Here is a 27,818-nt window from a genome sequence, read left to right on the forward strand (position 1 = left end):
TTTTCTCTGCTTGAAGTTGAAAGATTCCTTTCCTCTTAAATAGTGTTTATACAGTTCTTTGAATGAATGGTATGTTTTATGTTCATCTTTTGGGCGCCTCTGGCTCAGTTGTCAGAGTCTATACGTTTGGGAGATGCATCATGTGTAGTGCTAAAGTCATGACAAAATGTTTAACGGTCTTTATTATTAGGATTTACCATGCTTATATTAAATGTGCGTCTTCCGTTTACAAATTATCTCTGAAAATATCTTTATCCGAGTGATAACTGTTTTACAACACAAATTCAAGATCAGAGCAAAGATTCCCAGCTCCTTTCCAAAACTTTGATTCAAAAAAAATTCTTACCTCTTAGCAGCACAACCTCACATCATTATGAAAAATGTGACATTTTCCCTTCATGAAAAGGCTGATGGCAGAGAGATCTTTTTAAGAGCAACATCTGAAACAGCAGACTGACGACACAGTAAAGGAAAACAGACAACCAGATTGATTTAGTATGTTTGATTACAGATTTGGTGTTTGGATGAATTTGGTGGAAAGCATTGTTCATTAGATCCTGACAAAAACTTTATCGCTTTTATCCAAAGAGATGTAATTCATGCTATACTTCAGTTATATTTCTGCTCCAAATCAGAATGTTTTTACCCCTTTCTGTTCTTTAAAGTCAATTTCTCACATTTTACTTTTTCAAACCCACAGCTCCCTCTGCTGGCATTTGGCTGATAAATGCTTTGCAGCTGTGGATGTTTCAATCTCTCCCCTTATTGTGATGTGCTGTGAACTGATAAGAATACCCCTCCTAAAATGACCTTTAAGTCAAGGATAAAATCATTTCATTAGCTAGAAAGAAGCAACACGGATGTCGGATCAGAAAATTTATTACAAACATAACCCATGACCCAAACCGTTTCGACTGCATCATCCCTGATTTTAAACATTTTCAAAACAAAACCAACATTTCTGATTAGACAGCAAAAGAAAAAAGCACACATGCGTTGACTACTACAGATCAAAATTAAAAGCCTTCATTTGTTTTATTCAACGCTTGAAATGTTGTGAAGTCTAATCAAGCTTCAAAGCAATCAGCAGCACTCTAATCAAAATCAGCATGCTTAACAGTTCCCTCAAGTGATTTGAATATGAAACCCTTAAACATTTACATATTATGTCCACTGAAACATAGGACACTCAGTAACATGCGTTTCAACAACAAGAGTCACACATGATGCTCCCCTACTCAACAAGATAAGGATCCAAAGGTGCAACAGAGTAGACAAAGGTGTCACACAGAGGGACAAACTCAGACTCTTCAGTCCACATGGATGAGGCAGCTTTAACAGTTCAAATGGCAAACGTCTTAAGTGAACACACAATACTATCTCACATTCAGTCAGAAAACAGGCCTGATAAGCTTTCGGGGATTTCATCCTCTTCTAGTCAATATCATTACATAAGATAAAACACTGGAGGCGAACAGGCCCATCTGTTCAGGTCCTTAAACTCAAGGTAGTAACATAAATAAAGAAAAATCGACTACGCAAAAACAACTAAAATCAGCTGTAAAATAAACGGTGTCTCAACAGTGTCTCAGTGACAGCGCAGCCCACCTCTTACATGACAGCATGTTTACAGCAGACAGATGTGGGGATAGCCCTGATCAGTTTTAAACTACAGTCAGTGCAGCAGCAGGTCACCTCTGTGCAGAAGACCATCTCTGGCAGGAATTAAAAAAAAAAACTAAACAAATTTTTATCATCTATGAAATGACGATGTTGGTAATCATCCTCGTGGACAGTCAAAATGACCTAAACTAAAAGTTTGAGTTTAAATAATCATTAAACTTAGAACATTACATTTTACTTAAAACATTTTCATTACAGTTAAAAACAATGACAACATTTAATTGTATTAAGTATTTATCCTATTGGGGTCGCCGGTGGCGCAGCGGCAGTGCGTGCGACCCCATGTATTGAGGCTCAGTCCTCGCGCGCGGCGGCCCGGGTTCGCATCAAAACAAACTCACTGTAACAACTCAAAGTGAGATGACTAAAACAGTAACCGTTCAAGGTCCTGTGCGGACACAGTGCTGGTTGTGAAACCTACATGTCTCTTGTAGTAACTTTATAAAACACTTGCAGACGAGTCAATTAAAAAGACTTCAGTGTAACACAACCATTTTAAATGCTATGACTTATGGGGAATGTGGACCCATTTTAGAACACTGTGAGAAGGTTTACTGGGTTTATAAGTAGCTGATGTTACTCTAAACTGGTTTCTTGAGTAAACAGGATGCGATACGATGAAGCAACTTCCTGATGACTTCAGCTCACCACTGCAGGCTGTAAAAACTCTGCTGAGCTGAAGGTTATAATCTAGACTAGAACCATGGCAAAATCCTATTTTGAGCAGAAATATTTCAATCCATCCTTACGTCTCTTCTTTTAGCAACAATTCTTTGTATGTTCCCAGAAAAAGGCAAAATATCTGACTAATGTGGCTGAGCAGTTACAGTAAAGGATGATGTGAGTTTTGAAGCAGCAGCGCGGTGAAAGGTTTACAGTACAAATGAATAAATGCATACTGAAGTCTGGCTCCTGATGACCTGAATGATTCACAGAGAAGTTCTTCCTCAATCAGCTCAGAAAAAAATAAAATCTCCACAAGAGGCAATTCATTGCCCTTCTAAATGTAACCGTCCCATCATTTAAATCCTTTTATACATGAGAATTGTACAGTGTACCTAGATATTAAAGGGATACTTCACCCATTTCCATTATCATTAGAAACCTGGCAGCATTTTTGAATGGCTGAAAAATAGCACAAAAAAGTGGATGCTACGACAGACATCAGTGAAATGTTACTGTCAAAAGTTATATTCAAGCAAAACATTAATGTACAACACCTGCATGAATAAAAGGTGTAACATTAACAAAACATATTTTGTCCCCATTTGATGACGATTCTGACATCAAGTCGGTAAGTCAGGCACCTAATTCTTTTCCGTGGTTCCGAGTTTTTGTTATGACTGTTACACGTTTCATGTCCATTTTACAACTCGGAAACTCATTTTTTTGATGTGTTTGACACTCCGCGAATGCACCATATAATCCTGTAATTCAGCAGGAGTGGCCTGCGGTGCTGTGCCTTCTGGGAGTTGTTGTCTTTCATCCACATGAGCCAAAAAGACACCTTCTGCCTTTTCTCGATCAACAAGGCACAAATCTTTAAAAATGATTTCACATTTCTACTACACATATGAGCCAATGTCAATACAAATGTGCTTCAACGGGTGAAGTATCCCTTTAAGTTGTAACAATAACGGGCAGCAAACGCCTCAGCTAGCATTGCTGAGCGCTGTTATTATTATTTCCATAAAAACTTTGTCCTGGTTTCAAATGTGAAACCAGGACAAAGTGTGAGAGGGCGACTCATCTGCAGCCTGCTCTGATCCTTTACCTACATCTACATCATTCTTCCTCCTCCTCATCATCATCTTCGTCATGGCAGTGGGTGATCTCCTGTGGAGCCTGGGGGAAGAAGTGCGGAGGCTGGATTTCGCTGATGGATCGGGTGAGCTGGTGCCGTTTGCACTCAATGTCCTTGAGGTCCATGTCATGGCGGTTTCGTGTTGCAAGCGGCGACTCTGTGTCGATGATGTTGACGTGGGTGTGTTCCACTGTGGACTCATGTGGCATCTGTGGAAGGACACATTCGAAATAGTGGCCACAATGAAACAATATAAGGTCAGAATACACAAAAGCGGACTGCTTCATGATGTTTGCCCAGAGTGAAAGAATGAAGGGACTCTCACCAGCACATGTGCAGCTCTGAACAGATAGCTGAACGGGTAGTACAGCAGGTTGATGAAGGAGGCGGCATACAGGTCAGCGTAGCGCATCACTTGGGAGGCAAACAGCGTCTGCCGGGATCCACTGCGAAACAGACTTCCCATCATGCCATAACACATGTCCATGTCATGGGTCACTTTCTGGAAAAGGACAAAGAGATGAGCTGAACAACATTTCGTGTATTTATGTTATTCTTACATTTTTTTTAAACATTTCGTCATACCCGATTCATTTTGGTTACTCAAATGATCTGATATACACTTCCCACATCAAAGAAAAGATTTAATCCATGCTTACCTCCATCTCTTTATTTCTCAATTACCTACTTATAATAAATACACACGTTAACCAGTTACATAAATAAAGACCACCATTTGTGACACAGAGACCCTCTTAGCACGTATCGGAGGTAAGGAAAATACTTCTGATTTTAAACTTTAAGTTTTACACAAATAAAATTAAAAATCTCAGACTAGATGACTGGACTATTTCAAAGATCTGTGGAGCCCTTTTTATTGTGAAAAGGCGGGAGGAAGTTTGCGTGTGTTGTACCTTAATCCGTCTCTGCAGGGAGCTGATGTCCGGCCTCTCATTGCTGCTGCTGTCCAGATGCCTGAGAACAAAACACACAAGTGTTCAGATATTAGTGATCCCTAGTCTATTTCAAAATACGGTACAGAGTTGCCACACAAGCCTTTCAAGAAAACATTATAAAAACATATAGCAAATTTCAACACACTCTTCTGTCTTAAAACAGAAACATTAAACAGCCTGGATCACTTTTATTTACTGAACTTAGTAAAAGACACATACTGTATTTACTCAAGGTATCTTTTAAAGGGAATGATATTAGAATGAGGTAGTGCAAGGACATGAGTTGGTATTCTGCAAGTCTTAAACTGCAGTGGCTTTATGTAACTACTGTGAAACACAGTATCTTCAGGGAACACTATAGCACTGGATACCTCTGACCTTACAGCATCGCCTTTCAGGCTCTTTATTACACAGTGTTAATCCCAACGAGTGCTTCGTAAAACTTTGATGTGACTGTGCCATAAATCTTTTGTGCAAATGTTTATTTCCACCATTCCTCCTATACATTCCCTGAGAAAGTGCATCAAAGATTGAATAACAAACAACAACAACAACAACAACACAGCTATTTACAAAGAGGGACTCACTTGTAAAGCTCTGCGAGGAAGCAGTCCAGAGACTGAAGTTCCTCAAATATGGCTGAAAAAAACCCCCAACTGGCATTAGGGTTTGTTATTTGATTGCAGCTAGTTAATTATAGACCAGTGAAAAGGAAAACAAAGCTAAATCCATGTTACATTTTGTCATGCATGCATGATCCTCAAATAAAGATGTTCAGACTATAAAGTTACAGTGAATTATTGCTGATGTTAACCCTAGTACAAAAGCTCTTAAATGTAATTACTTGTAAACCACACGGTGTGTATATCATTTAAACAGTTGACTTAAATAAACTATATGTGTTTCTAGGAGTGTACATGTGTCCATTCTCACAGCTCTTGTCAGTCCACACATGCAACTCTTGGGCCAGCTCAGGTATCACCAGAAATGTCCTCCAGCCCTGACGCTTTTTGGATTTGAGAATGTCACCAAATATATGGTCTCCAATGTAGACGACTTCCTTTCCTTTAGCACCCAGCAAGTCACACACGATGTCTGAAGAACCTTAGATATGAAATATTAAACATGGCACTCTCAGTATGTGACTTTGGGGACTTATATCCACAGCTTCAAAACTTCTTTAGAAAACTACAGTGAAGAATGATGTTGGCATTCTCGATGTACAGCCTGCAGTAAATTCTATGGACTACAGTATGGGGCCACATATGGGAACAGTGTTACATTACATGGTATTGGTGTTAATGCTGCCCACATGTCACTTTAACGAGAGTTTTAAACAGAAAATAAGATCAATTTTTTTAACTGTTACACAAAAAAGTTAGAAAGTACATTTTGCTCCATTTCAACCAGATAAATAATAAAAAACATGTGTATACAGCCTCTTGATTCAGCCTCAAGAACATGTAATATAGTACAAATCACAAACTATTCAATGTGCAACTATCACTTCCAGACAAACTTGTGTGTTTCTTGGTGTAGAAATATATTATGGTGTTTTTTTAAAAACAAATTAAACTAAAAATAAACATGTAGAGGAGAAGGTTCCCTATTTACCTCCAGAGTAAACAATCCCATGCTGGAGCGGTCCAGTGTAAGTGCCAATCTTTAGCCGACCTGTGATCTGGAGCACAAAAGAAATAACGAACATGCACAATTTTTCATTTGTGTATCAAGCAAATGTGGAGCAGACCTCACACTTTTACATAAAAAATGATGGTCTTTAATGTGCACACTCACTGTGTCAACCTGCCGCAGCACTGTTCCCTCTCCAAAGAACACGGGTTTGCGGGCGTCCACCAAGATCAGGTCAAAGTAGGACTTCCATGGCCGGTGGGGTGAACCCGGCTGCCACAAACACACAAAGATTACACTGTAAGAAACCAAGGGTTTTATAAAGAACATTTTACACACATTTCCAGGTTTATATTTTTACTCTATTTTTACTCTACTCTACAGGAGTAGCTTTCCACAATTTACACATCAAAATTCCTTAATTGTCTCATACTGGCCCTTTATTTAGCCCCTTAGCTTCGTCTCTATATGGAACACACATTGTCTCCTGTCCCTTTAAGGCTGAAACTGTTGTTAGCCAACTTCTTGGAAACCAGCTGAGGGGCTGTGGCAGCCACACGATGATGAAACTAGAAACTTCAAGAGTATTCTTGAGTGGAGCAATTGAATATCCTCCTTGACACAGTGAATTGTTGTCTGCACTTGATGCTGTGTCCGTAGCAGATGATATTACTAATAAATCCCAAACTAGTTGGAAATAGTAGATTAAAAACTAGGTTTACTATGTTTTTTTTTTAGTCATTAGAAGGCTTCATTTTAGAGGCCTGAGGGATTACCTGTCCTATGGTAATGGTTGCAACAGCAATTTCTAAACAAGGGAGTACAATCCAAATCAATTGAAATCCTGACATTCAAAAATATAATTGAATTAATTATGTTACCTTTGGCCCATGAGGAAAGTCAAACAGGTAGGTCATAATTTTCTGTAAGAAGACAGATTATTTAATTTAAAAAAAAAAATCAAGAACAAAAGGGATCAAAACACTTTAAACTCGTAGCAAATGAGTATAATATGTAACCTTTAAAAAGAAGTTCCCCAAAACATGTCTGTGGAAATTCTCACCAAAAAAACACTGTTATCCTGTATGTGATCATGTCTATAAACCCCTTTATTTTAGCCCTGCTCAGAACAGGCTGTTTCAGAGTCTGTAGCTTTAAATGTAAATGAGCTGTGCCAGCCAGGCTCTTCCTCTCTGGAAGGGCCTGGCTGGCTCAGGCTCTTCCTCTCTGGAAGGGCCTGGCTGGCTCAGGCTCTTCCTCTCTGGAAGGGCCTGGCTGGCTCAGGCTCTTCCTCTCTGGAAGGGCCTGGCTGGCTCAGGCTCTTCCTCTCTGGAAGGGCCTGGCTGGCTCAGGCTCTTCCTCTCTGGAAGGGCCTGGCTGGCTCAGGCTCTTCCTCTCTGGAAGGGCCTGGCTGGCTCAGGCTTTCTCATTCCATGCCCTGTTGTTGAGGGTGAAAAAGAAGATAGACTCAGAGGGCAGAACAAAAACCTAGCTGTGGGAGTGTCACCCACCTGGGGGAGGGGTTACAGTCCTGACATCACAAAGGGACACACATTTTCTGAAAAGTGGTGCAGGCAACACAAAAAGGATTGACTTTTCTCATAATTGGATTATGTGGACATATTGGGGATTGTAAACAGACTAGGGACACAGTAATGTTAGAAAAACCCCACCATTCAGACACCACAGACAGCTTTTGGAGGAAACTCGGATTAAATGAGTAATCTTCTGATTGGTGAACAACTTGCTCTAATACTTGTAGAGCTAAACTTAAGTCATTCATAAACAATACCAAGTATTATTACCACAACATAAAAACAGCTAACAGCTTTGTGTTTGTCATTAAATGAATCAGTGTCTAAAGACTTTTTTCTACATGGAAGAAACAAACGCAAAACAGGAGAGTGACTTTTCTAAACAGTCATTAACATGTCTGACTGAACTTTCATCCCACCTCTGTGTATTTGTAATCACTGTTGGTGGCCAGAAATACTTTTGATACTTCATTCATGCGACTGAGCAGGAGGGGAAGCTTCGGCTTTGTGGAGAAAAGAAGGAACAAACATTAATGCAGAAAATTCACATCAAAATCCATGAGAAGATTGTTTATGTAAGTGTTTATTATTCTACTGTGGAACATTTGAGTAACTGTCACCCTGACTAGTGGCTGAAGAACCATGTTGGTGTTTTATTTTTGCTGAATTCCTTATAATCCATCCTTTCTTACTTACATCTTTAACCACATACTTTTCCAGGTTTTCAACTGTTTTTTCTTTTAAGGACCCCTGAAAAAATAAATGAAACGTTTAATTCTGATATGTTGATAAACTCACTGCAGTGAATGGCTAACATCTGAAAACAAGTTGAAAGTGGAAACGTCAAGTTGTCTACCTTAAAATGAACCCAGTCTACGCCGTCTCTGACATCCTGGAACATGCTCTTGTAGGACATGAAAAGGTCACCATCTTTGAAGCCCGTCTCACAGCTATAAAGGCGGATTGATCTGGTTAACGTTTTATTCTGCATCCACTACATCGTAGAATACTGAACTTGCACTGAAGCATGACCACTGACAGAGGATAGTGGGAAGGCTTTCATTCCCACCAGCTTCATTTTCTAGAAACAAAACATTATTTTGGAACTAACAGTGACTATGCAGTACCTTGTGTATCTGGAGCAGTTACTGAAAAAATCCACCAGGCAAGCAAAGAGGTACGTTTCTGAGGAACAAGAAAAAAAGAGTGAATCAGTGAGACTGACTATAGATAACAGTGGAATTGAATGGAAATCCACTTCCAACATGCTTACAACTAAGTGACACTATCACATGAGGAAAGCCATTATTACAGGTATAAAAGATGACAATTGTTTACGCAGGCTGCCACGGGTAACAGTTTGGGAAAGGGAACCCAGTTGTAGTTTCAGGGCCATGATAATAACTTAACTGTAGATTTGCTTTAGTTGAAAGAAATGATTTAACAGCAATAGTTGAGTCTAATACATGAATTTGCAATTCTGCCAACTTATGTGTTCTAGTTTTCATGTCTTACTTGGGAAAAGCAGGGAGGTACTCCACAAAATAAACAGTTGGAGATTATAAGCAATACTAGGAGTCTTGTGTCAGAGATAATAACAGAAATCTAATGTGCTATTAACGCCAAGTCATTTTCAAGGTCCATCCATCCATTATCTGTACTGCTTTTTACCCATTTGGCGTTATAGGGTTGAAAGCCGAACACTGCTGCCGTTGGGTGAGAAGTGGGTTACACCCTGGACATATTCCACACAGAAAGGCTCCTCACTGAGGATTCAAACCAGGAAACTTCTAACTGCATTTTTTTCAAAAACTAAATAAACATTGAATGATCAGTAGGGCAGCAGTGTCTGTCTCTTCTTCTGAATTCAAAATGAGTGATAATAAAAAAAACACTTTTCAAGTTTGATGTGGGGAAATGCTCTGCCGACTCACACAGATAAAAATGAATAACTAGCACCGTAGTATTTAAAGTATGATTGAAAATGTAATGTCCCATACAATTTAAAGAAATGCAAGTGGTTTGTTACCAGGAAGGTTGAAGAGTGTGTTGAGGATGTAGAAGCGTTCAGTGTCTCCACGTTGAATAAATTTGTTGGGGTACATCTCCCTGATTTCAGGCCTGTGCGCAGAGAGTACAGGAGGGTAACACGTGATAAAGAAGGTGAAAACAGGATGAACAAATGATGCTATTTATAGAGTAAATTGTTTCAAATCCTTTATATTTCAATTAGCTCCAACTGCATTGTCCAGAAATGTTTTTTTTTTTGTAGCACTCCTTCAAATTCAATTTAACCATTTCATTACACATTAAACCTTAGGGAGTATAAATGGTATTTACAGTACCTAATTCACATCAGCATGTTAGCAAGCTGATATTAGCTTTTAGCTCAAAGTACAGCATCACTGTGCAACTAGCATGGCTGTAGAGATGGATGTAGGTAAGAGGGACAAAGGATTAACTGAATTTGTAAATCCCCTATCTAAATACACATGTAATGCACTATTTTGACAGCTTAGTGCAAACAGTAGATCTCACCCTCTCAAGAAGTTAAATCCGTGCACACACACCAGGATGTTCCCATAGGTATCTACTTTGAGCAGGTTTCCATACATTGTGTCATACAGCAGACCTCTGAGGACAGTAAAGAGAAGTTAGCACATTCGGGAGGGAGAATCTGTTGATATGCTTTTTAAATATGAATCAATCATTAACATTGTTATTTAGAAAGTGATAGCTTTGTGAACCAGCCTGGTGGGAAAGGACGGATCGTAGACAAAGTTGAGCAGCTCTTGTGGATATCCAATAGACACCAGACGCTCCACTGTCAAGTCAAAGCCCAGCGACTCATACTCAGGAGATTTATACACTGGAGAAAAGAAATCAAGGATCATGTTATGATAAAGGGGTATTTTATTAAAATTCAATTAGTACAGTAAGAAAGGAATTCCTTAAACACCGATCTGGATCATAATATCTAACCTGTGTTATTATTCATAGCCATATATAGTATAATGGAGATAGCTCATCGTTGTAATAACTTCTGTGTAGTCCACAATAGATCACATCAAACTCAAAAAGCACTTCACATTCAGTTATTATTCCAAGATATTTAATATGACAGAGGGAAGAGTCTACATGCATTCCTGTGTAGGCTCTTGTATGTACAGTATTTATCAAACTGATACCACTATAAATCGAACTACACTTACCTGCCAGAGTGTAATCCATATCAAAACCGAAACATTTGATCTTCTCCATGGCCAGGCTTCGGTTGACAAAAACTCTGGAAGTGGAGAACAATGTGAAATCAAACAATGTATGACAGCTTAAATTAAATGAAGCAATGCTTAGACTTCAAACACACACTTCTAGATCACAGTAACATGCTGATCAATCATACAGAGTCACTTTTAAATGTCTGCCTTTTTATTTCATGGATCAGCGATTGAGCTACAGCGACATGTCTGGCTTTGTTTGATGGTACTCCCATGAGACACTTCAAACTTATCACAACAACAACATACATGCAGCCTGCTGGTTATATATACAGTAATCAGTGTATCTGTAATAAATCATCCTAGCCCTGACAATGGCCTATAGTTTACTTTAAATGTATATTAAAAAACATCCTAAAAGTCAGTCAGTCAAGGCAGTTCCAGAAAGTTGACTGAACACAACAAGATACCCATCAAAATGAGCTCCACCTTTACCAACCTAGAACAGCAGAATCCTGCTTTTAAAACTAACCATGATACTGCACTGCACTAATAATGTAGGACTTTCAATGGTATGATACATATATATGAAAATCAAATTTTGTTTTTAATAGACAACTTTTGGACACTTAAACTAGTTATTTGGTAATAACTTTTACCGAGTAATTATTTCAATACTGAACAGTCTTTTTTACTGTGTCACATGAGCGCTTTTACTCAGTAAATGATCTCAAAACTTAGTGTAGCACTGCTATACCAGCACTCACATCAGCCTTCATTGCACTGTAAGAGTTAAATAAAAAGAAACAAATATAAACGACAGGCAGGTTTTTGCTGCAATACCAGTTTGGGAGGACATAGTTGACATTTTCATAACAAACAGATGCAAATATATTTTCAGCTCTGGAAAACAATGTTTTTCAATTCTATTACTTCTGGGAACTCTCACGCTGGTACACAATATATCAGGAAGATATGGTCCCTTTGTTTTCAATGCTGATAGCCTATATAGACGAACACAGATTATACAACTTTAACATATAATCTGTGACTCTACTACTCAAGACTGCACGCTGATCAGATGGGATGAGAGGTTATCAGATCGACTGTAACACATGAGGATTAAAGGAAAGATGAAGGACCAAGGGAAACGCAAAAGGCCAAGCTCACACTAAAAAAAAAGAAAAAGAAAAGAAATCACAATGACAACCATCTGCTGTCCCAACAAGAAGAAACCCAATCAGAGTCCATGAGAGTTGGATGAAGGATCAATTGACATGGACATCAAACTGAAGTCAGTTTGTTTCAACAACAAAATGATGTCATACCTCATTGCAGGATGGTTTTGAGCCAGATCCTTTGGCAAGCTTTGTAGTAAGAGAATACATGTCGTATTACCACTGAACTCATGGCTGCTGGTCTGATATGCTGCATGGTTTTAGTCAGTCAATCAGATATTCTATTGCAGCTCACGACCCTGTGCTATCCTCACAGTAATAAACCAACTACTTCATTTCAAAGTCTAACACATACCAAACATAGAACTGCCATTTAATATGACACATGTCCTGTATGAACTCGAACAACTGAAGATGTATGAAATGTTACATCTTGATGTCTCTTTAGGTTTATAATTTAGGATTTTTAAAGTGAAACTGAGAATGAGTCGGCCTTGTTAAAAGTCAACACAGATAAAAGTGTGTTTGGAAGTAAAGGGTACATGAGGAACAAACGGCCATGTTACACATTATTATTATTATTATTATTATTATTAAGGAATATGTTGAATTCAAGCTATCAAGCTTTAAGTGACTGACAGGGTCTGAGAGTCTCCACTCAAAGTTGCATTTATTCATTTGTTCTGGAGATTTTGAAGATTTAACACAATCTTGAACAAAGTCCAGGACTGTGTGATTTGACTGAACACTGAAAAACAGGACAGTAAGAACATATTTAGATATGTCTCACTAATTATAAAAGACTAAAGATACCAGCACTGAAATGTCATAAAATATCAAATTGATTTTTATTCTGCACACTGTACAAGAAAAACAACAAAATCATTTTTACAGTACAACTCCTCTAATAATTCAACAAAAGAAGCTAGCAGCTGAACCACAGCACGATAGCTGTATCTACTTAGTGGTGAAAATGCTGAGAGGTACATGATAGTATTGAATGTTCTTATCATTCTTGCATTCTTGCAAGGATAAACTGTCAGAGGTCCTTCTTCTTGTTCCTGCCTGGTAAACTCGGAGGAAAGGGTTTTGCTCGGGGAATCGCAAGCTCAGTGACAGCCGTCAGCTGAAATGTTCCACGGTGACTTAATCCCCTATTAATACTTCGGCTAAAATATGGACTTGTCTTTTTTTTCTGACCATCGATAGGCAACTTCCATAACCCGACTCTTAACTCCTTCCACAAAAAGACCCTTCCCTTTTAACGCTAAACTGCAAATGTACAACAGTATCAAGCAAAACAGACAAAAGCCACATTACAAAAACAGTACTAAGACAACACTTTAAGTGAGTTGAAATGGGTGGAATAATCACATAAAACACATGACATTATGTTGGCTGTCCGTGTGACAGATAGGGCTGGCTTTACAGGGCAACACAGAGCCAAACACTTGACTTGAAATATGTATCTTAAAACTGTTCAAAAGACTTTGGGGTTAAGTGATTTTTCATAGCCATTTACAGTGAGAGATGAAAAGAGAGCAAAGGTAAATAATGCCTTATTAATAAAGTAAAATCTCTTTCACTGGTTGTAGTTCTACATTTCAAGTTGTGTAAATGAAACCTATTCTTTGTAATTGAACTTAACTTGCATATTTCACTAACTGACCGTGTCCATTTTATTAAGCAACACTTGATTTTATGAAAACCACAATACAAGCATCTTCCAACAAGAACATGTTTTCATGGGGTCATGGCTTTGGTAAACTTTAAAATGCTTTGAATTAAGAGACTATTTATTTTCTTACTGTAATTTACGTGTTCATGACGAACCAATAACATGACAAATTATTAAGCCCGAGTGATATTTCCCACAAAAAACATCTTTAGTTTTACTTAGTGTAGAAATTCTTGCATTTATGTCTTCAACCATCAATTTAACTTTGAAGAAATTCATGTGTGAACTTATCACAGTTCATTAAACTGTAGCTTTTTAAAAGGACACTTCACCCATTTCCATTATGCTTGGTATTATTAGAAACCTGGTAGTATTTTTGAATGATTGTGTATCCCACTTTAATTTTCCCTGAGACGGGAAAGCTACTTATTTATTTTCTGTAAAGGAGCTTCCGATGACGCAAAAATGTGTTGTTTTTTGTCATTTCAGGCTGCTTATAAAGAGGGTGAAACTACATTGCTTGTTCCTCATATTTTTGACCCACTGAAGCTACAGACCTATGAAAGATCAGTGGGTGGGACCTCAGTGCCAGAATCAAAACTCAACAACCGCCATATTGCTCAGAAGCTGTTCTGGAGAAAGTTGAGAATCACTTATGCTATTTTTCAACTTCAATCTGATACGGATGAAGGGGATTTTTAAGGTCTTGTGCTCGAATTGGATGTCTGTGGCTATCTCTATGAGCTGCAAAATAGCGGCAAGCGGTCTGTCCGTGGCGGTGAGGACAATGAGCCCAGACTGGTTCAGTCGGTGCTCTCACCCTTTGCCTATGGACACAGACAAAGTCTGTTTGCTGCCAGGGATTTCTAAGATCAATCAATCAATCAATCTTTATTTGTATAGCGTCAATTCATGACAGGTGTTATCTCAAGACACTTTACAAAAGCAGGTAAAGGACCTTACTTATGGCTATATTACAAGAGCCCAGCTTAATCCGTCATAGCGTGGCAAGAAAAAACTTCCCTTTAACAGGCAGAAACTTCCTTTTAACAGGCTCATGATGGAACAGCCATCTGCTAAACTGCGCTGGGAAAGATGCCAATTGATGCCAGTTCCTTCTGGCAGAAGTCTCAGAATCAGTTGAGGAAAAGTTATACATTTTGTGATAAAAGTAAATAAGAGTGCTCAGCTTCAGTGGGAGTGGCATGCGTTGCTGTGCCCTCTGGGAGTTGTCTTTCATCCACATGAGCCAAAAAGACTTTCTGCCTTTTCTCGGTCAAAAAGGCACCAACTTCAACATTTTTTCCCATTTCTACTACATGTATGACCCAATGTCAATACAGTCATGTTACAACGGGCTTGAAGTGTTGTGCACATATCTCATAGTGAACCACAGTAACACAAATGTACACTAACAGCTAAATGTGACTAAAGCACAAGGGATGCCAGCCAAACCGTTATGTCACAAACTGGAGCAGGTTAAAGATTTACCTGTGGTGAGCTTCACGGCGATACTTCTTCATGGCCACGCCATCCATGTTGGCTGGGATGTCAGCATAGTTCTGCAAGCGGTCACTCCATGAAGTAGTCATCTTTCACTTTTTACACTGTTTTAGGAAGAGTTAACCAAAATGACAGTTAAACCAAGAACCACATTAAATCTGCTTCTGTGACTCCAGTCTCTATCTCAGAAAGATTGGGTTAAATACAGTTTAACCACAGCGTGTGACAAGATAATACACCTAAACAAACTGTGGGCAAAGATACTGTAGTCCAAACAGTGATTGACCAGGACACAGAGTTACATCTGACCTCAAACACCAAAACATATCTGTTGACAAAACAAATTTCTGCCAATTAACTACTCATAGGAATATACTGTCTTACAGTAAAAAAAATTAGTTATATTACAGGGTAATATTACAATAAAGCCACATTGGTAAACAAAGTCACCAATAAGTCTACTGTCTGCGTCAATACTGCTTCAAAATATCAAGGCTTTGTTCAAGTTAGCTTGGTGCCCTGCTCGGTAAAAGTATAACATCTTATTTTACTTTTGCTGACCGCTAAAATGAACCATTACACTTATTGGTACATGGCTGAGACAGCTGGGACGTTACCTGAACCAGCTTTGTGTTAAATACCCCAACAAACAAATCAAACTATTCATGTGACTTATCAAACACTTCAGAACGACATAAAATATAAAACTAGGTGGAGGCTGAGGCCTTGCAATAAAAGATAAACCGCATTTGACAAACTGTCGACAGTGAGGCAAAACAACACCACAACTCACCGTCGTCGTCCTCTTTTTCTTCTTCGAGGCTTCTCTGTTCAGCATCCTTACGCGTCACTACTGCCACCCAATGGATCGTTTTCTAGCTCTAGTAAATTAGTTTGAAACAATGTTCAAGCCTTTAAACATTCTGTGGCTAACCCAGCCCAGGTGGCCCTCCTCAAGTCTCTTTTGCTCTTGCATCTTATAGACTGTGTAAGACAATATAAAATAAAATAGGCGTACATCTTTTTTTCCCCCCCATCACACCACAGGGACAGTTTTCAATGTTTTGGCAACTTAAATTACTAAAAAGGGATATGCAACTGACAGTTAATGGTTAACAAATGATGATCAAGTAGTTAATAAGCTGAAGAGAACTAAAAAAAAAAAAATGCAGAATATAGCTATCACATTTATTTTCCTCAACACTTGTTTTTGCCCTTCCAAAAGTATTTCAACTGCTTCCGTCAGATATTCTGCTTTTGCTTTACAGTGTTGAGTTGGCAGGGAAAAGCTACCGCGTCTGGACGGTGACCCTTTTGAGTTCAGCTTCCCTTTTCTTTTTTGGGCCGAGTGTGGATCTCGTCAGGTTTGCTCTACTGGACTATAGTTTCAACGTGGTTTAGCGAGAGTATATAATACGCTTCGAGACTCACTACTTTCCCATCGGTCAGATGATGGGAGAAGGAATGGTTACCTCTCCTACTGGAGGACTGAACCCCTCAGGCTCTCACCCTGTGGTCTCTGGTTCTATCGGCGGGGTTCAGACCCTTCTTCTATGCTTAACCCTCTGATGCTTGTGGAAGATCTGGGGAGAATCTTCTTACATTGAGGAACCCTGTTGTTTCTCCGGAGTGGCTCCCGTGGGTGATTTGGTGTGAGTCTTACAATGGAAGACCCCCTTTTATTGTTTTTTTTTAGTAATACACAACAATAATAAATCCAGCAATTGGTAATAAGTAAAATAAATCCCCCCTGGGTGTAAGCAAATATAAAAAAATCTGTCTATCTCCTGTAAGTGAGAAAAGGTCTCTGCTATTGAGGATGAAAAATGTCCCGGAGTCTGGGGTCGGCTGCTCTCAAAAGCTCAGACTTTCATGTCTATTTATATGCTGTTGCAAGTGTGAGTACATGTGTATCTGATGGGTTGAATAATATAACTGTCCCTAAAGCTGAATCTATCAACAGACTGGATAATATTCACGCAGCATATCACAGCCGTGGTTCTACTCTAACAGACAACACTGAGACTCTGTGCAGGCTGAGAGATAGACGATTTTATTGGTCAATGTGGAGCCCTTATATACAGCACAACAGATGTCACAAATTCCTTCCCACTTTAGATATTTCTATACATGGTATGAAGAATCACATTACCTTTACTCTTTAAATGTCAGACCTATATTTGAGGAACACTTCAACATTGTACTGTCAACTGAGGCCGAACATTATACTTTTATGATACCTCATATATCGTGTTTCTCTTCAAATATGGTAATATCTTCTAAGAATAAATCGTTGTCTGCTAACAGCAAAATCTTCACTATAAGATGCAACCAAACTGAACGTATTCAGAGAAATTTGTACTATCAGTATCATAGAAATTTGCATAAAGCTACTGCAAAGGACCAATAAGTCTACTGCATAGGGTGGGGTAGTACACGTGCATCAAATTAACTTGCAGAAGATTTCTTGTGAAAGACAAAATGAACTTACATATGTGTAGCCTACTGAAAAGGGCAGAGTCCCCCCCCCTTCTCTAAACAACATAACACTGGGTGGTCGACATGGACACGAGCAAAAAGCATGCACAGGTATGTATTTCGTTTAACACCTCTTTTTAAATGAGACAAGACAAAATTTCCCCGTTGTGGTTTTTCTTTGGTAGGCCAGATGAACATATGAACTTTCCACTTGTTCTTCTTAGCAGGCCAGAAGACAGGTGACAGTTTCTCAGCAGGCTAGATGACCGTTCATTTTGAGATCTCTCATCAGAAATACCTAGATCTCTTGCTCTCTCATTGCTCCACTAGCAGATATATAGCACCACATGTTCTAACATACAGCAGGTATGGAAAGTATTCAGACCCCTATACATTTTTCACTCTTTGTTTCATTGCAGCCAAAATAAAAAAAATAAGTTAATTTTAATCTCTCATTAATGTACACTCAGCCCCCTATCTTGACAGAAAAAAAATGTAGACATGTTTGCAAATTTATTAAAAAAGAAAAACTTAAATATGACATGGTATTTATTATTCAGACCCTTTGCTCAGTATTTAGTAGAAGCACCCTTTTGAGCTAGTACAGCCATTAATCTTCTTGGGAATTATGCAACAAGTTTTTCCACACCTGGATTTGGGGATCCTCTGCCAGTCTTCCTTACAGAGTCTCTCCAGTTCTGTCAGGTTGGATGGTGAACATTGGTGGACAGTTTCAGGTCTCCCCTGAGGTGCTCAATTGGGTTTAGGTCAGGGCTCTGGCTGGGCCAGTCAAGAATGGTCACAGAGTTGTTCCGAAGCCACTCCTTTGTTATTTTAGCTGTGTGCTTAGGGTCATTGTCTTGTTGAACCTTCGGCCCCGCCTGAGGACCTGAGCACTCTGGAAGAGGTTTTCTTCCAGGTTATCCCTGTACTTGGCTGCATTCATCTTTCCTTCAATTGCAACCAGTCGTCCTATCCCTGCCACTGAAACACACCCGCATAGCATGATGCTGCCACCACCATGTTTCACTGTTGGGATTGTATTGGGCAGGTGATGAGCAGTGCCTGGTTTTCTCCACACATACCACTTAGAAATAACACCAAAAACTTCAATCTTGGTCTCATCAGATCAGAGAATGTTCTTTGTCATAGTCTGGGAGTCCTTCATGTGTTTTTTGGCAAACTCTATGCGGGCCTTCATGTTTTGCACTGAGGAGAGCCTTCTGTTGGGCCACTCTTCCATAAAGCTTCGACTGGTGGAGGGCTGCAGTGATAGTTGACTTTGTGGAACTTTCTCCCATCTCCCTACTGCATCTCTGAAACTCAGCCACAGTGATATTTGGGTTCTTCTTTACCTCTCACACCAAGGCTCTTCTCCCACAATTGCTCAGTTTGGCTGGACGGCCAGGTCTAGGAAGAGTTCTGCTCGTCCCAAACTTATTCCATTTAAGGATTATGGAGGCCACTGAGCTCTTACAAACCTTGAGTGCTGCAGACGTTCTTTTGTAACCTTGGCCAGATCTTTGCCTTGCCAGAATTCTGTCTCTGAGCTCCTTGGGCAGTTCCTTTGACCTCATGGTTCTCATTTGCTCTGACATGCACTGTGAGCTGTAAGGTCTTATATAGACAGGTGTGTGCCTTTCCTAATCAAGTCCAATCAGTTTAATTAAACTCCAGTGAAGGCACAAAACCAGCTCAAGGAGGCTCAGAAGAAATGGACAGCATGTGAGTTAAATATGTGTGTCACAGCAAAGGGTCTGAATACTTGTGACCATGTGATATTTCAATTTTCTTTTTTAACAAATTTGCAAACGTTTCTACATTTCTGTTTTTTTCTTCTGTCAAGATGGGGTGCTGACTGTACATTAATGAGAAAATAAAATGAACTTTTTTTATTTTAGCAAATGGCTGCAATGAGACAAAGAGTGAAACATTTAAAGGGGTCTGAATACTTTCCTATCCACTGTAATCGGGGCAGCTTCTGGTGTGCAGACTCAATATTTTTTAATATTTGACGAAGTTTAAAATTGTGCTATTAAGACTTTAATATAAATCTAGGGTCCCTTTTGTGTAAAATGACTGATTATTTGTGATCTGAATGTTTTCTGTTATATAAAATAAAAACCTCACACAGCCTGCAGTTAGTAATGATATTCTGTATTAGTCTAGGGTGTGTAGCAAGGGTTACCTGCACCTTGTTGAATATCTGAAAATAGAAACAAGAAAGCTGAGCGTACAGTAAATGGAGGAGAAACTCTAAATCCAATATGACCTCATAAACAAAGCATGTGTAGTTTTAACAATGAGTTACTCAGAGACACAAACATTTTTAACAAGAACTTCAACTGTAGCCACACTCTTTTTGCTCTAGTTCACAAGCTGATAAACACCAACAGACAGCCCCAGAACTCCTTTCGGTAGAGAAATGCAACAAATTTGCCCTCTTTATATATTTTCTTTTCCTGCAGAGGTTATGTACATTTCTTTATATAGGTCTATTTTTAATTGCACAGGTACATGTTTTTAATCTTTTATTCTTAGTCATATAAGAGGCTTTTAAATCTTGTTTCAGGTTATTATAAAAGTAAGGGAGGAGGGGCAGCGGCTGTTTTTTGTAACAAATTCTGTCTGTCTGTCTGTCTGTCTGTCTGTCTGTCTGTCTGTCTGTCTGTCTGTCTGTCTGTCTGTCTGTCTGTCTGTCTGTCTGTCTGTCTGTCTGTCTGTCACCTGTGCACATCAGAAGCAGTTTCTCATTTCTTTGAAGAAGTTGCAAATGCTTCAGTACCTCAATGCAAATGATTATGTACAATTCTCTGCTGTTTCCTACATTATCAATTGCGTATGTCATGTTGATCAACATAAAAGGTAATGGGTCTCTGTTGAATAGTCTCACCCGCCACAACATTTAGGCATTAGTTCATAGCATAAGTCTTTACATGTTATTCATGGTGGAGTCTACCATGAATTATTTACTGAGATGGAGTGCCCTCTGTTGGACAGACTACATGATGACAACTTTTGACAACTAAATGACTCAAAGTGTTATTTCTGGACAATAGCTTTGTAAAAACAGATGTTGGTATCAGTACATTAAGAAATATCCAAGTGAATACAACATATTGGCCCATAAAATCCAATACATTATCTCATTCTCTTCTGAACACCTACCATCTCCTTCTTTTTAAGATGACCTATTCTTTTTACATCTTTCAATTCTTTCCCCTTACGTTCTTCGTCTTTCTTTGTCCCCTGAACCTTATTTTTCACTCAGCTATTGTCTGCCTTTGCATTTTATAATTAAACAACAGTCTTCACTTAGGGTGTTGAAGAACACTGATGATGCACGAGGCTCTGCAAATGCAATGATGGATACATCTCAAGGAAGTAGAAAGGTCCACAGACTGTATGTCCTTTACAAGTTAGAAAGTATATTTTTTTCCATACATCAGAGTACCTCCTATTGAAACATACTACATCATCTATAATTTTATTGGAATGATACAAAATAATACTGCAAAACGGTTAAGTGTCCTTGTCTTCTTTCCTCTTTCCTTCCTTTTTGGTTTTCCTCTCATCAGGGTCGGTCCTTTGAACCTTTCAGCCTAGTTTGAGGGAACAAAAGCAAACAAATCGCATTGTCCTTTGAGGAATTTTGGCTTGTTCACTGCCTTTCATGACCTCTTTTTTAGGCACCTCTCTGCCTCTCCTCATTCAGGGTCCCCAAGAAAGTCAATGGTTCCTTACATCCCAGTTTGACAAGTCAGGAGGATACATGCTAATCCCTTTAATCTGGCCTTTCTCCCGCGCGCTGCCACAGGGAGAGAGGGACCACAGAGAGTAATCCTGTCGCAGAAACAATAGGATTAAGGGCCCAACCCATGAGTGACAATCAGGTATCCACTGACTGATCTGCAAAGCAGGAGCCCCGGCCACTCTCTCTTCAATGTGACTTTATTTTTGTTTGGCGGGCCCGAGAGGGATGGGGGTGAGATAGGGTGGACTATGACGGGAGGAAGGATATTTTCTTTGAGGGGCTGCTGGAGGTCTGACAGGCCTGTGGTCCCCTGAACACCAGGGTCCCAGGAATGACTGACAGGTGAGGGGCAGGAGCTGGGAGGGTTTAGTATGAGAGGATGAGAGATGTGTGTCTGAGGGTGTGGGCTGGGGGGTTGATTCATTTTAAAAATGCTGTAATGATTCTAGACAATATTGAACATACTGGACAGAGGATGCAGGGACTCACACCTTTCACTGGTTGCTGTATATGTATGCTCATATTACACTATGGCAGTGGTTTGATACATATTTTCCGTACTACCTTTTCCTGTAAAGGACAAGGCTGTCATGAATACATAGGACAGAAATGGTAATTGAGCCAATATAGCAAGTAGTCAATTCTTGGCACAGTTGTTTCCACAAAAAGCAGTAGCTCTTAATAAACACTGCATTTGGCAATGTTTGGGGGAATTTTCATTTTCATTAATGATTACTTATTGGATGCAGACTGCATCAAAAGTGAAATATCAGAAAAGGTCGGTATAACATACTTTAGGCAGGCACGTGTTTTTGGATATTTTAATGAGAAAAACTGAAATGATACATGCACATCAGTTGGGTTTAGTTATGGCATATCCTGATATTTAATCCACTTAAAATTTTATCGAGGGCATTGCCGCAAAGGGCAATTATTCACACGTTACATAGTGATTTACATGGGTACTGTCTTGAAGGATTTTGCATACCAAAAGGTGCAAAGGGTTTGTTTGGACTGAAACAAGATAACATAATTCAAATAAAAGTAAAATAGTAATAAAATTAGAAAAAAAAGATGATAAGATTCATTTATTTACGGAATGGAATCAGGACGCAGATCACACATCAGCAATACACATTGACGTAAATATGCTGGAACAGGCACAAATGCTATATTTTATCTGTAGCCCTAAGGCAGGTACTTAGGAATGACTTGTTTATCTTTAAATAATCTTTGAGGTTTTTTAAAAGTTGAATGTGTTTCCAAACTGTAAGAATGGAGTTGAAGACTACACTAAGATACTTCAGTTGTTTCACCACAACAGGTCTCTCAAATCAAAAATAATGGTTTGGTATCTTGTTTGTTTAATATATTCATATTTATGTCTTTTAAAAGCTTGTGATGCTCAAAAAATATTTTCTCCTTGTTACCACCAGATGACCCCATTGCCACAAATATGACTTCAGTAAGAGAGCCCTCTGCAGCCTAACTGAGGGTCTGCAGGTCAGGGTAAAGACCCTATGCTATTTGCACAAACACTAAAATCTGCCTAGGTAGTACCAAGCAAAAACCTAAAGAAGTGAGGTGCTTCTGATATTCAATCTTGCGTTTCTGCACCGGCTACAGCAAGGATCCAGTCCCAGGCTTCAGAGCTGAAGGAAACAAGCCTTACATCCGGTGAAAAGAGAAGCTGTCCGTTCCATTCAGCTCCAGTGAACTTGGCCAAAGAAAACAGCGGCCAATTCTTCACATCTGCTCAGGTTACAGTGATGGTCTTGTTAAGTGCTGGGGGTAAATTACAGGTTAGCTATTGTGTGAAAAGGAGTGAGTCACAGGATTGTGGATTTCCATGTGTGACAGGTGCCTGCAGTGGTTACTCTGTTTGTTTAGGCTTGCAGGAACAGTTCACACTGATACAGTGGAAATCCCCACTGAATGTTAATCTTAAATATTATGGGTTAACTATTTTTTGTTGATCTCATGCTGTGTGTTAAGCAAAGGACGATGACTAAATCAGCTTTGGACATGATCCGAGGAGCAGATTTAGTTTGATGCATCCTGGTCAATAGAATTCTCAGCTAATTTATGCATGTTATTAATTGATATATAGTTAAATATCTTGTTTTTGTTGGAAAACACAAAATTAATGTGACACCTGTTCAAATCACTGATAAAACGTTTCATTTTAGTGAATTTATACACAACTGGGCCGTGTTCATTACAGTAAGTAGACAAATTTGTTCCTTCGAAGACAATTCTAAGAATCGTCACAATTTCTAATAATTTTAAGTTAAGACCAGATCTTTGTTAAGAAGAAAGTTATTCAGTCATCTTAGCCCTTAAGATATAAGATGTTGGCGAGGAGCTGTTAGAAGAAGCGAGGACTTTTATGAAGTTTAAGAGTTTCTCAAACTGAGGAGAAACAGAGAGTATCTCGTACTGTGCAGATCCCACCTTCCGTTAACTAGGGTCACTCTTTTTTCTTTTGACCCATACGCTTCTTGTTGTTGTTGTTTTTTGTTTTTAGCTGTGTGCACTTTAAGGTGAAGCCAAGTAATCTCGTTGTACAATTGTATAATGACAATAAAGGCATTCTATTCTATTCTATTCTATTCTATATGTGATCACACAAAGACTTACATCTCTGCAGCCTCATGATAATTAAGTACCACCGTTACCAGAATGCTAAATTAACAAACAAATAAATACAAGGAAGAACTCACACATAACAAACTAAAGGTTTAACTATTAACTATGCAGACATTTCAGTCCATTTTGGACTTTCTTTAGTGCATAATGAGGCATACATGGTGAGTCCGTCAGCATGTGGTTTACTCCACAGGTGCATCTCTCACTGATTAAAGGCTCTTAATGTGCTGATACAGTATGTGAAGAGGCAGAAGTGTGCATATATTCTCAAACATATTGTAGGCATACTTTTGATGTGTGGTTTACATTTTATTCAACAGAGATGGTCATTGCATAAAAAGTGATGGTGTGACAATGTCTGATCAGGTTCTGTGGTTAAGCAAAGTGTTTTCAATGTTTTTCTTTGCTTAGTATCACCAAACAAGCACATTTGTTCACCCCACTATTTTGTAGTAACCAATCACAGCTTTTGAAAAAAAAAAAAAAAAGGTCATACTTAGCAATGGGGTCAACCATGTCTTCCTAAGTAAGAAAATGTCTCTTTTTTTGGTCAGAGTTGCTCAGAGAATGTTCCTAAATCACTCCTTAAGCTAGCACTCCTTGCTAATCTTTTGTTTTAAGCCCCCTGATAGTATTCTGGACTTTAATATTTCATATAAATTTCAGCAAGGTACTTGCTCACATTTGAAAAATGGCCTTCACATTTTAATATACAGTATATATTCCAAAATGTTGGTATGGTTTTTGGAAATCATATACATCTCACCTTGGTAATTGAAGGCAGAATGAAAAAAACATTATTTTCCTTTTGTTGCTAAAGCTAAAAAAACTTGATTGCCTCAAGCTTAACCAAATAGCAAACTTCATTTTTTAAAAGGCAAAAATAAACGTTTTCCCTTATGATAAGGAAAACATGATACAAGGGCTGAAATGCTTTATATTAGGAGAACATGCTGAAGCTGTACATTTAATGACATTTCTAAAACATGTGGTAAGAACCAAAACAAATACATGTAAATATATGTTGGAAATATGTAGCCAATAAAAAGAAAATGTTGTAGAGCATAGATGACGAATAGATGACAAGAACTTCTAAAGTAAAGCTTCTATAGTATTAAACAAATAAATTTAAAATAGCATATATGATGTATAAAGTGCTAAACGGGCAGGCTTTACCCCCTCTAAATAAATAATTTACAGAAAACTATCTCTTCATCTAGAATGCCAGAGCAGCTGTTCGAGGTGACTATGAGGTTCTTCTCAGACATTCCGCATTTGGTAAAATGTCCTGAGTTCAAAAGACGCACGTTATGAAACAGCATACCACTCTCAGTCAGAATGTCCGAGCTCTTTCACTGTTAAGGCTCTTCTGAAGTTGTGGCTCAGAACAAACCAGTTGCGTGATCATGTTTAACATCCTCTTTTACATACATACTCACATATTCTATATACGCTAACCCTGTGCAATAGTACATGAATTTACACATCTGTGTATGCAAACTTAGTGCAATAGAGCCATGTGCAATCACATCAGCACTTTAAAGTTTCAGGCTCAAGGGCAGATGTACAATTTAAAACAATATTTCTTCATGATGTGCAATACTCCAGCTCTTTGAATCTTAACTACTCCCACAATTTATTTCCCTGAGCAGCACTTTATGCACTTCAAGCACTTTTATCTCTGATGGTCACTTTATACTAGTTTGTTCTGTTAACTAATGAATAGTATATGTTGTTGTTTTGTCATTTGTATTGGTGTTGCTTCTCATTGTAATTTTATGTAATTTTGTACATATTAATCATCAACCTGTCAAGGGACTACAGATACAGCCTATGGCTATAATTTAACATAATTTGACATGTTTATGTTCATTAATGTTTCTTATTTTGCTAATGTTATTTCAATAAATAAAATTAATAAACTGGAAATCAACACTAACACTATCTGTAGGCCTATTACAGGCTATGTTTGGTCTCTTTCTGGCAATGTTCATGTTAGCCTGGTTGATTTGGCTCTGGTTGTGGGACTCATTCCAGTCAACAACAAGAAGCAACCTCCTGTTACTTGTGGAAGCGTGGAAGTGCAAAGACCTATTCCTCGAGTGTCTGCAATAACTTAAGCATCTTCAATAGCTCCAGAAGTCATATAAACACCCAAAAAGCAAAAATTAAGTTAATATAAACAATAATAAAAAATGATTGTGGTCTGAAGAGCTTATTTCTGAATAGCTAATTTCTTGATTTGTCTGACTTTTTTTGATAAAAATAATGGGGGTGCTCATTGTAGCTATTTTTTAAAAAGAGGAATAAGGCTTCCTGCCTCAGCCTCAGCTCTTTTCCTGTTACTAAGTTGAACGCAAGTCACTTCTTCATTTCCAACATGGTGATCGCCACTAATGAGAACTTTTGTTTTTTGTATGTTAAGCCATGACTGGTTAAGCTACTTTGTGATCTTTTTCATAGCCATCAACTTCCGAGCAGCTAGCTCAGCTGTTTGTGCATAAAACAGTGTCATATTTGCCATCTATCCAAAGACATACTGTACATGTGGGATATCATTCTAATAACGATTAAATAATAGTTGTACACAATTGTACACTTCAAATTGCTTTACAATGTGGCATCAACTTTAACACACTTCAATCTATCAGTTAGATATAAATACATCCATTTCAGTGTTCTGGGTGAACATTTGAAATCTAAAAAGTTTTGAAAAAAGAACCATGATTAGTTGTGTCAAAAGATTTTGTGCAGATTTAAGAATACAGCACCAACCATCCCTCCTTTGTAGGTTGAGATTTTAGATGTAATGTAGCTGTTTCGGTAATAGGTCTAATGACTGTTGGCTTCATGACGGTCTCCATACTTAAAGGCAGGAATAACAATGGCATGTTTCCAGGCATTAGGGAAAGTTTTCTGTTAAAGTGACAGATTGATTTCATGGATACTGGGTGGAACAAAACAATCTCTGTTTTTTGATAAACATTATATCCAACTGGAAAGCACCTTTAGATTTTGAGCATTATAGGAGCTAATGATTTTGTGACATTTGTTAAAACCCGATCAAAAACCAGATCTGTCATAGCTGCAGGAACAATATTCAGTTCCCTTTTTGTAAAGCTATGACCTAGATCACTTACACACTGGAGAAATCTACTGTCAAAGATAGCAGCGACGGAAGGCTTGGCATCAATGACTTTTTTCCTAGCTTTAGGATATCAAAAAAAAAAGGATTGGTTTGTTTCTTTTAAGATTAATAATGTTTTGTCAGATGCATCATTCATTATAGTAGATAAAAACAGGACTGGACTAGTCTCAGTCGCTGAATAACCTTGTTCTTTATGCCTTTAAAAGCCAACGTCTGTGCCCCTTATAGATTTAATTAGTTTTCTTGGTGAATTTCTACTCCTGTTATTAATAATATGATCCTTCCAATTTCCATTGGCTTTTGTTTAACCAAGGTAGATAAAGTTTATTTTTTATTTTTATTTTTTTAAAATGTTTTGGCCTTTACCGTAGATGTGCCCTAACAGGATTAATTTCATCAGTAAAATAATGCAACAAATCTCAAGATTTTCAGAGCAGATAATGTCATTCCATTTTATATTATTCATTTCATTATCAAATGCTGCATGATTTACTTTGCTTAAATGTTCTTAAAGAAGCAAAAAATGGTTGAAGTTTTACAGTTTTAATTACAGTAAGCCTGAAACTTGAGTCTGTTTGGGCCCCCCAACTATGTTAAGGTAC

At 38.4% G+C, this 27,818-nt stretch overlaps 1 protein-coding gene and 1 long non-coding RNA gene across 3 annotated transcripts; one reads left to right on the forward strand and one right to left on the reverse strand.

The window, feature by feature from the left end:
- Positions 1-863: 863 nt before the first annotated feature.
- nt5c2a (5'-nucleotidase, cytosolic IIa) lies at positions 864-16,098 on the reverse strand. Of its 2 annotated transcripts, XM_079363502.1 has the most exons (19): positions 15,805-15,970; positions 15,176-15,291; positions 12,157-12,195; positions 10,823-10,896; positions 10,362-10,479; positions 10,149-10,244; positions 9,640-9,731; positions 8,738-8,795; positions 8,467-8,560; positions 8,307-8,360; positions 8,030-8,113; positions 6,957-6,998; positions 6,241-6,348; positions 6,058-6,124; positions 5,377-5,547; positions 5,031-5,082; positions 4,402-4,462; positions 3,813-3,989; positions 864-3,696 (listed from the first exon to the last, which is right to left on the reverse strand). In XM_079363502.1, the coding sequence occupies exons 2-19, from the start codon at positions 15,274-15,276 to the stop codon at positions 3,469-3,471; spliced, it is 1,716 nt and encodes a 571-aa protein (XP_079219628.1). In that variant the 5' UTR covers positions 15,277-15,291; positions 15,805-15,970; the 3' UTR covers positions 864-3,468. The 2 variants fall into 2 exon arrangements, with proteins under 2 accessions (XP_079219628.1, XP_079219627.1); XM_079363501.1 differs by lacking the exons at positions 12,157-12,195; positions 15,805-15,970 and adding an exon at positions 15,981-16,098.
- Positions 16,099-19,340: 3,242 nt separating this feature from the next.
- On the forward strand, positions 19,341-23,530 carry LOC306836454. The gene is made up of 3 exons (XR_013780782.1): positions 19,341-19,390; positions 22,856-22,922; positions 23,046-23,530. It is a non-coding gene; the product is annotated as an uncharacterized lncRNA (long non-coding RNA).
- Positions 23,531-27,818: the final 4,288 nt, after the last annotated feature.

This window comes from Symphodus melops (genome assembly GCF_947650265.1).
Source record: "Symphodus melops genome assembly, chromosome: 15".
Taxonomy (NCBI): Eukaryota; Metazoa; Chordata; class Actinopteri; order Labriformes; family Labridae; genus Symphodus; species Symphodus melops.

What these genes read in the sequence shown, in the direction of transcription:
- nt5c2a (XM_079363502.1), bottom strand. Translation starts at nt 15,276, where the DNA reads ATGACTACTTCATGGAGTGACCGCTTGCAGAACTATGCTGACATCCCA. An exon ending in AACTGCTCCAGATACACAAG is followed by an intron (nt 8,561 to 8,737) that starts GTACTGCATAGT and finishes CCGCCTTTATAG; the next exon opens with CTGTGAGACGGGCTTCAAAG. An exon ending in TGGGATTGTTTACTCTGGAG is followed by an intron (nt 5,548 to 6,057) that starts GTAAATAGGGAA and finishes TTCATATCTAAG; the next exon opens with GTTCTTCAGACATCGTGTGT.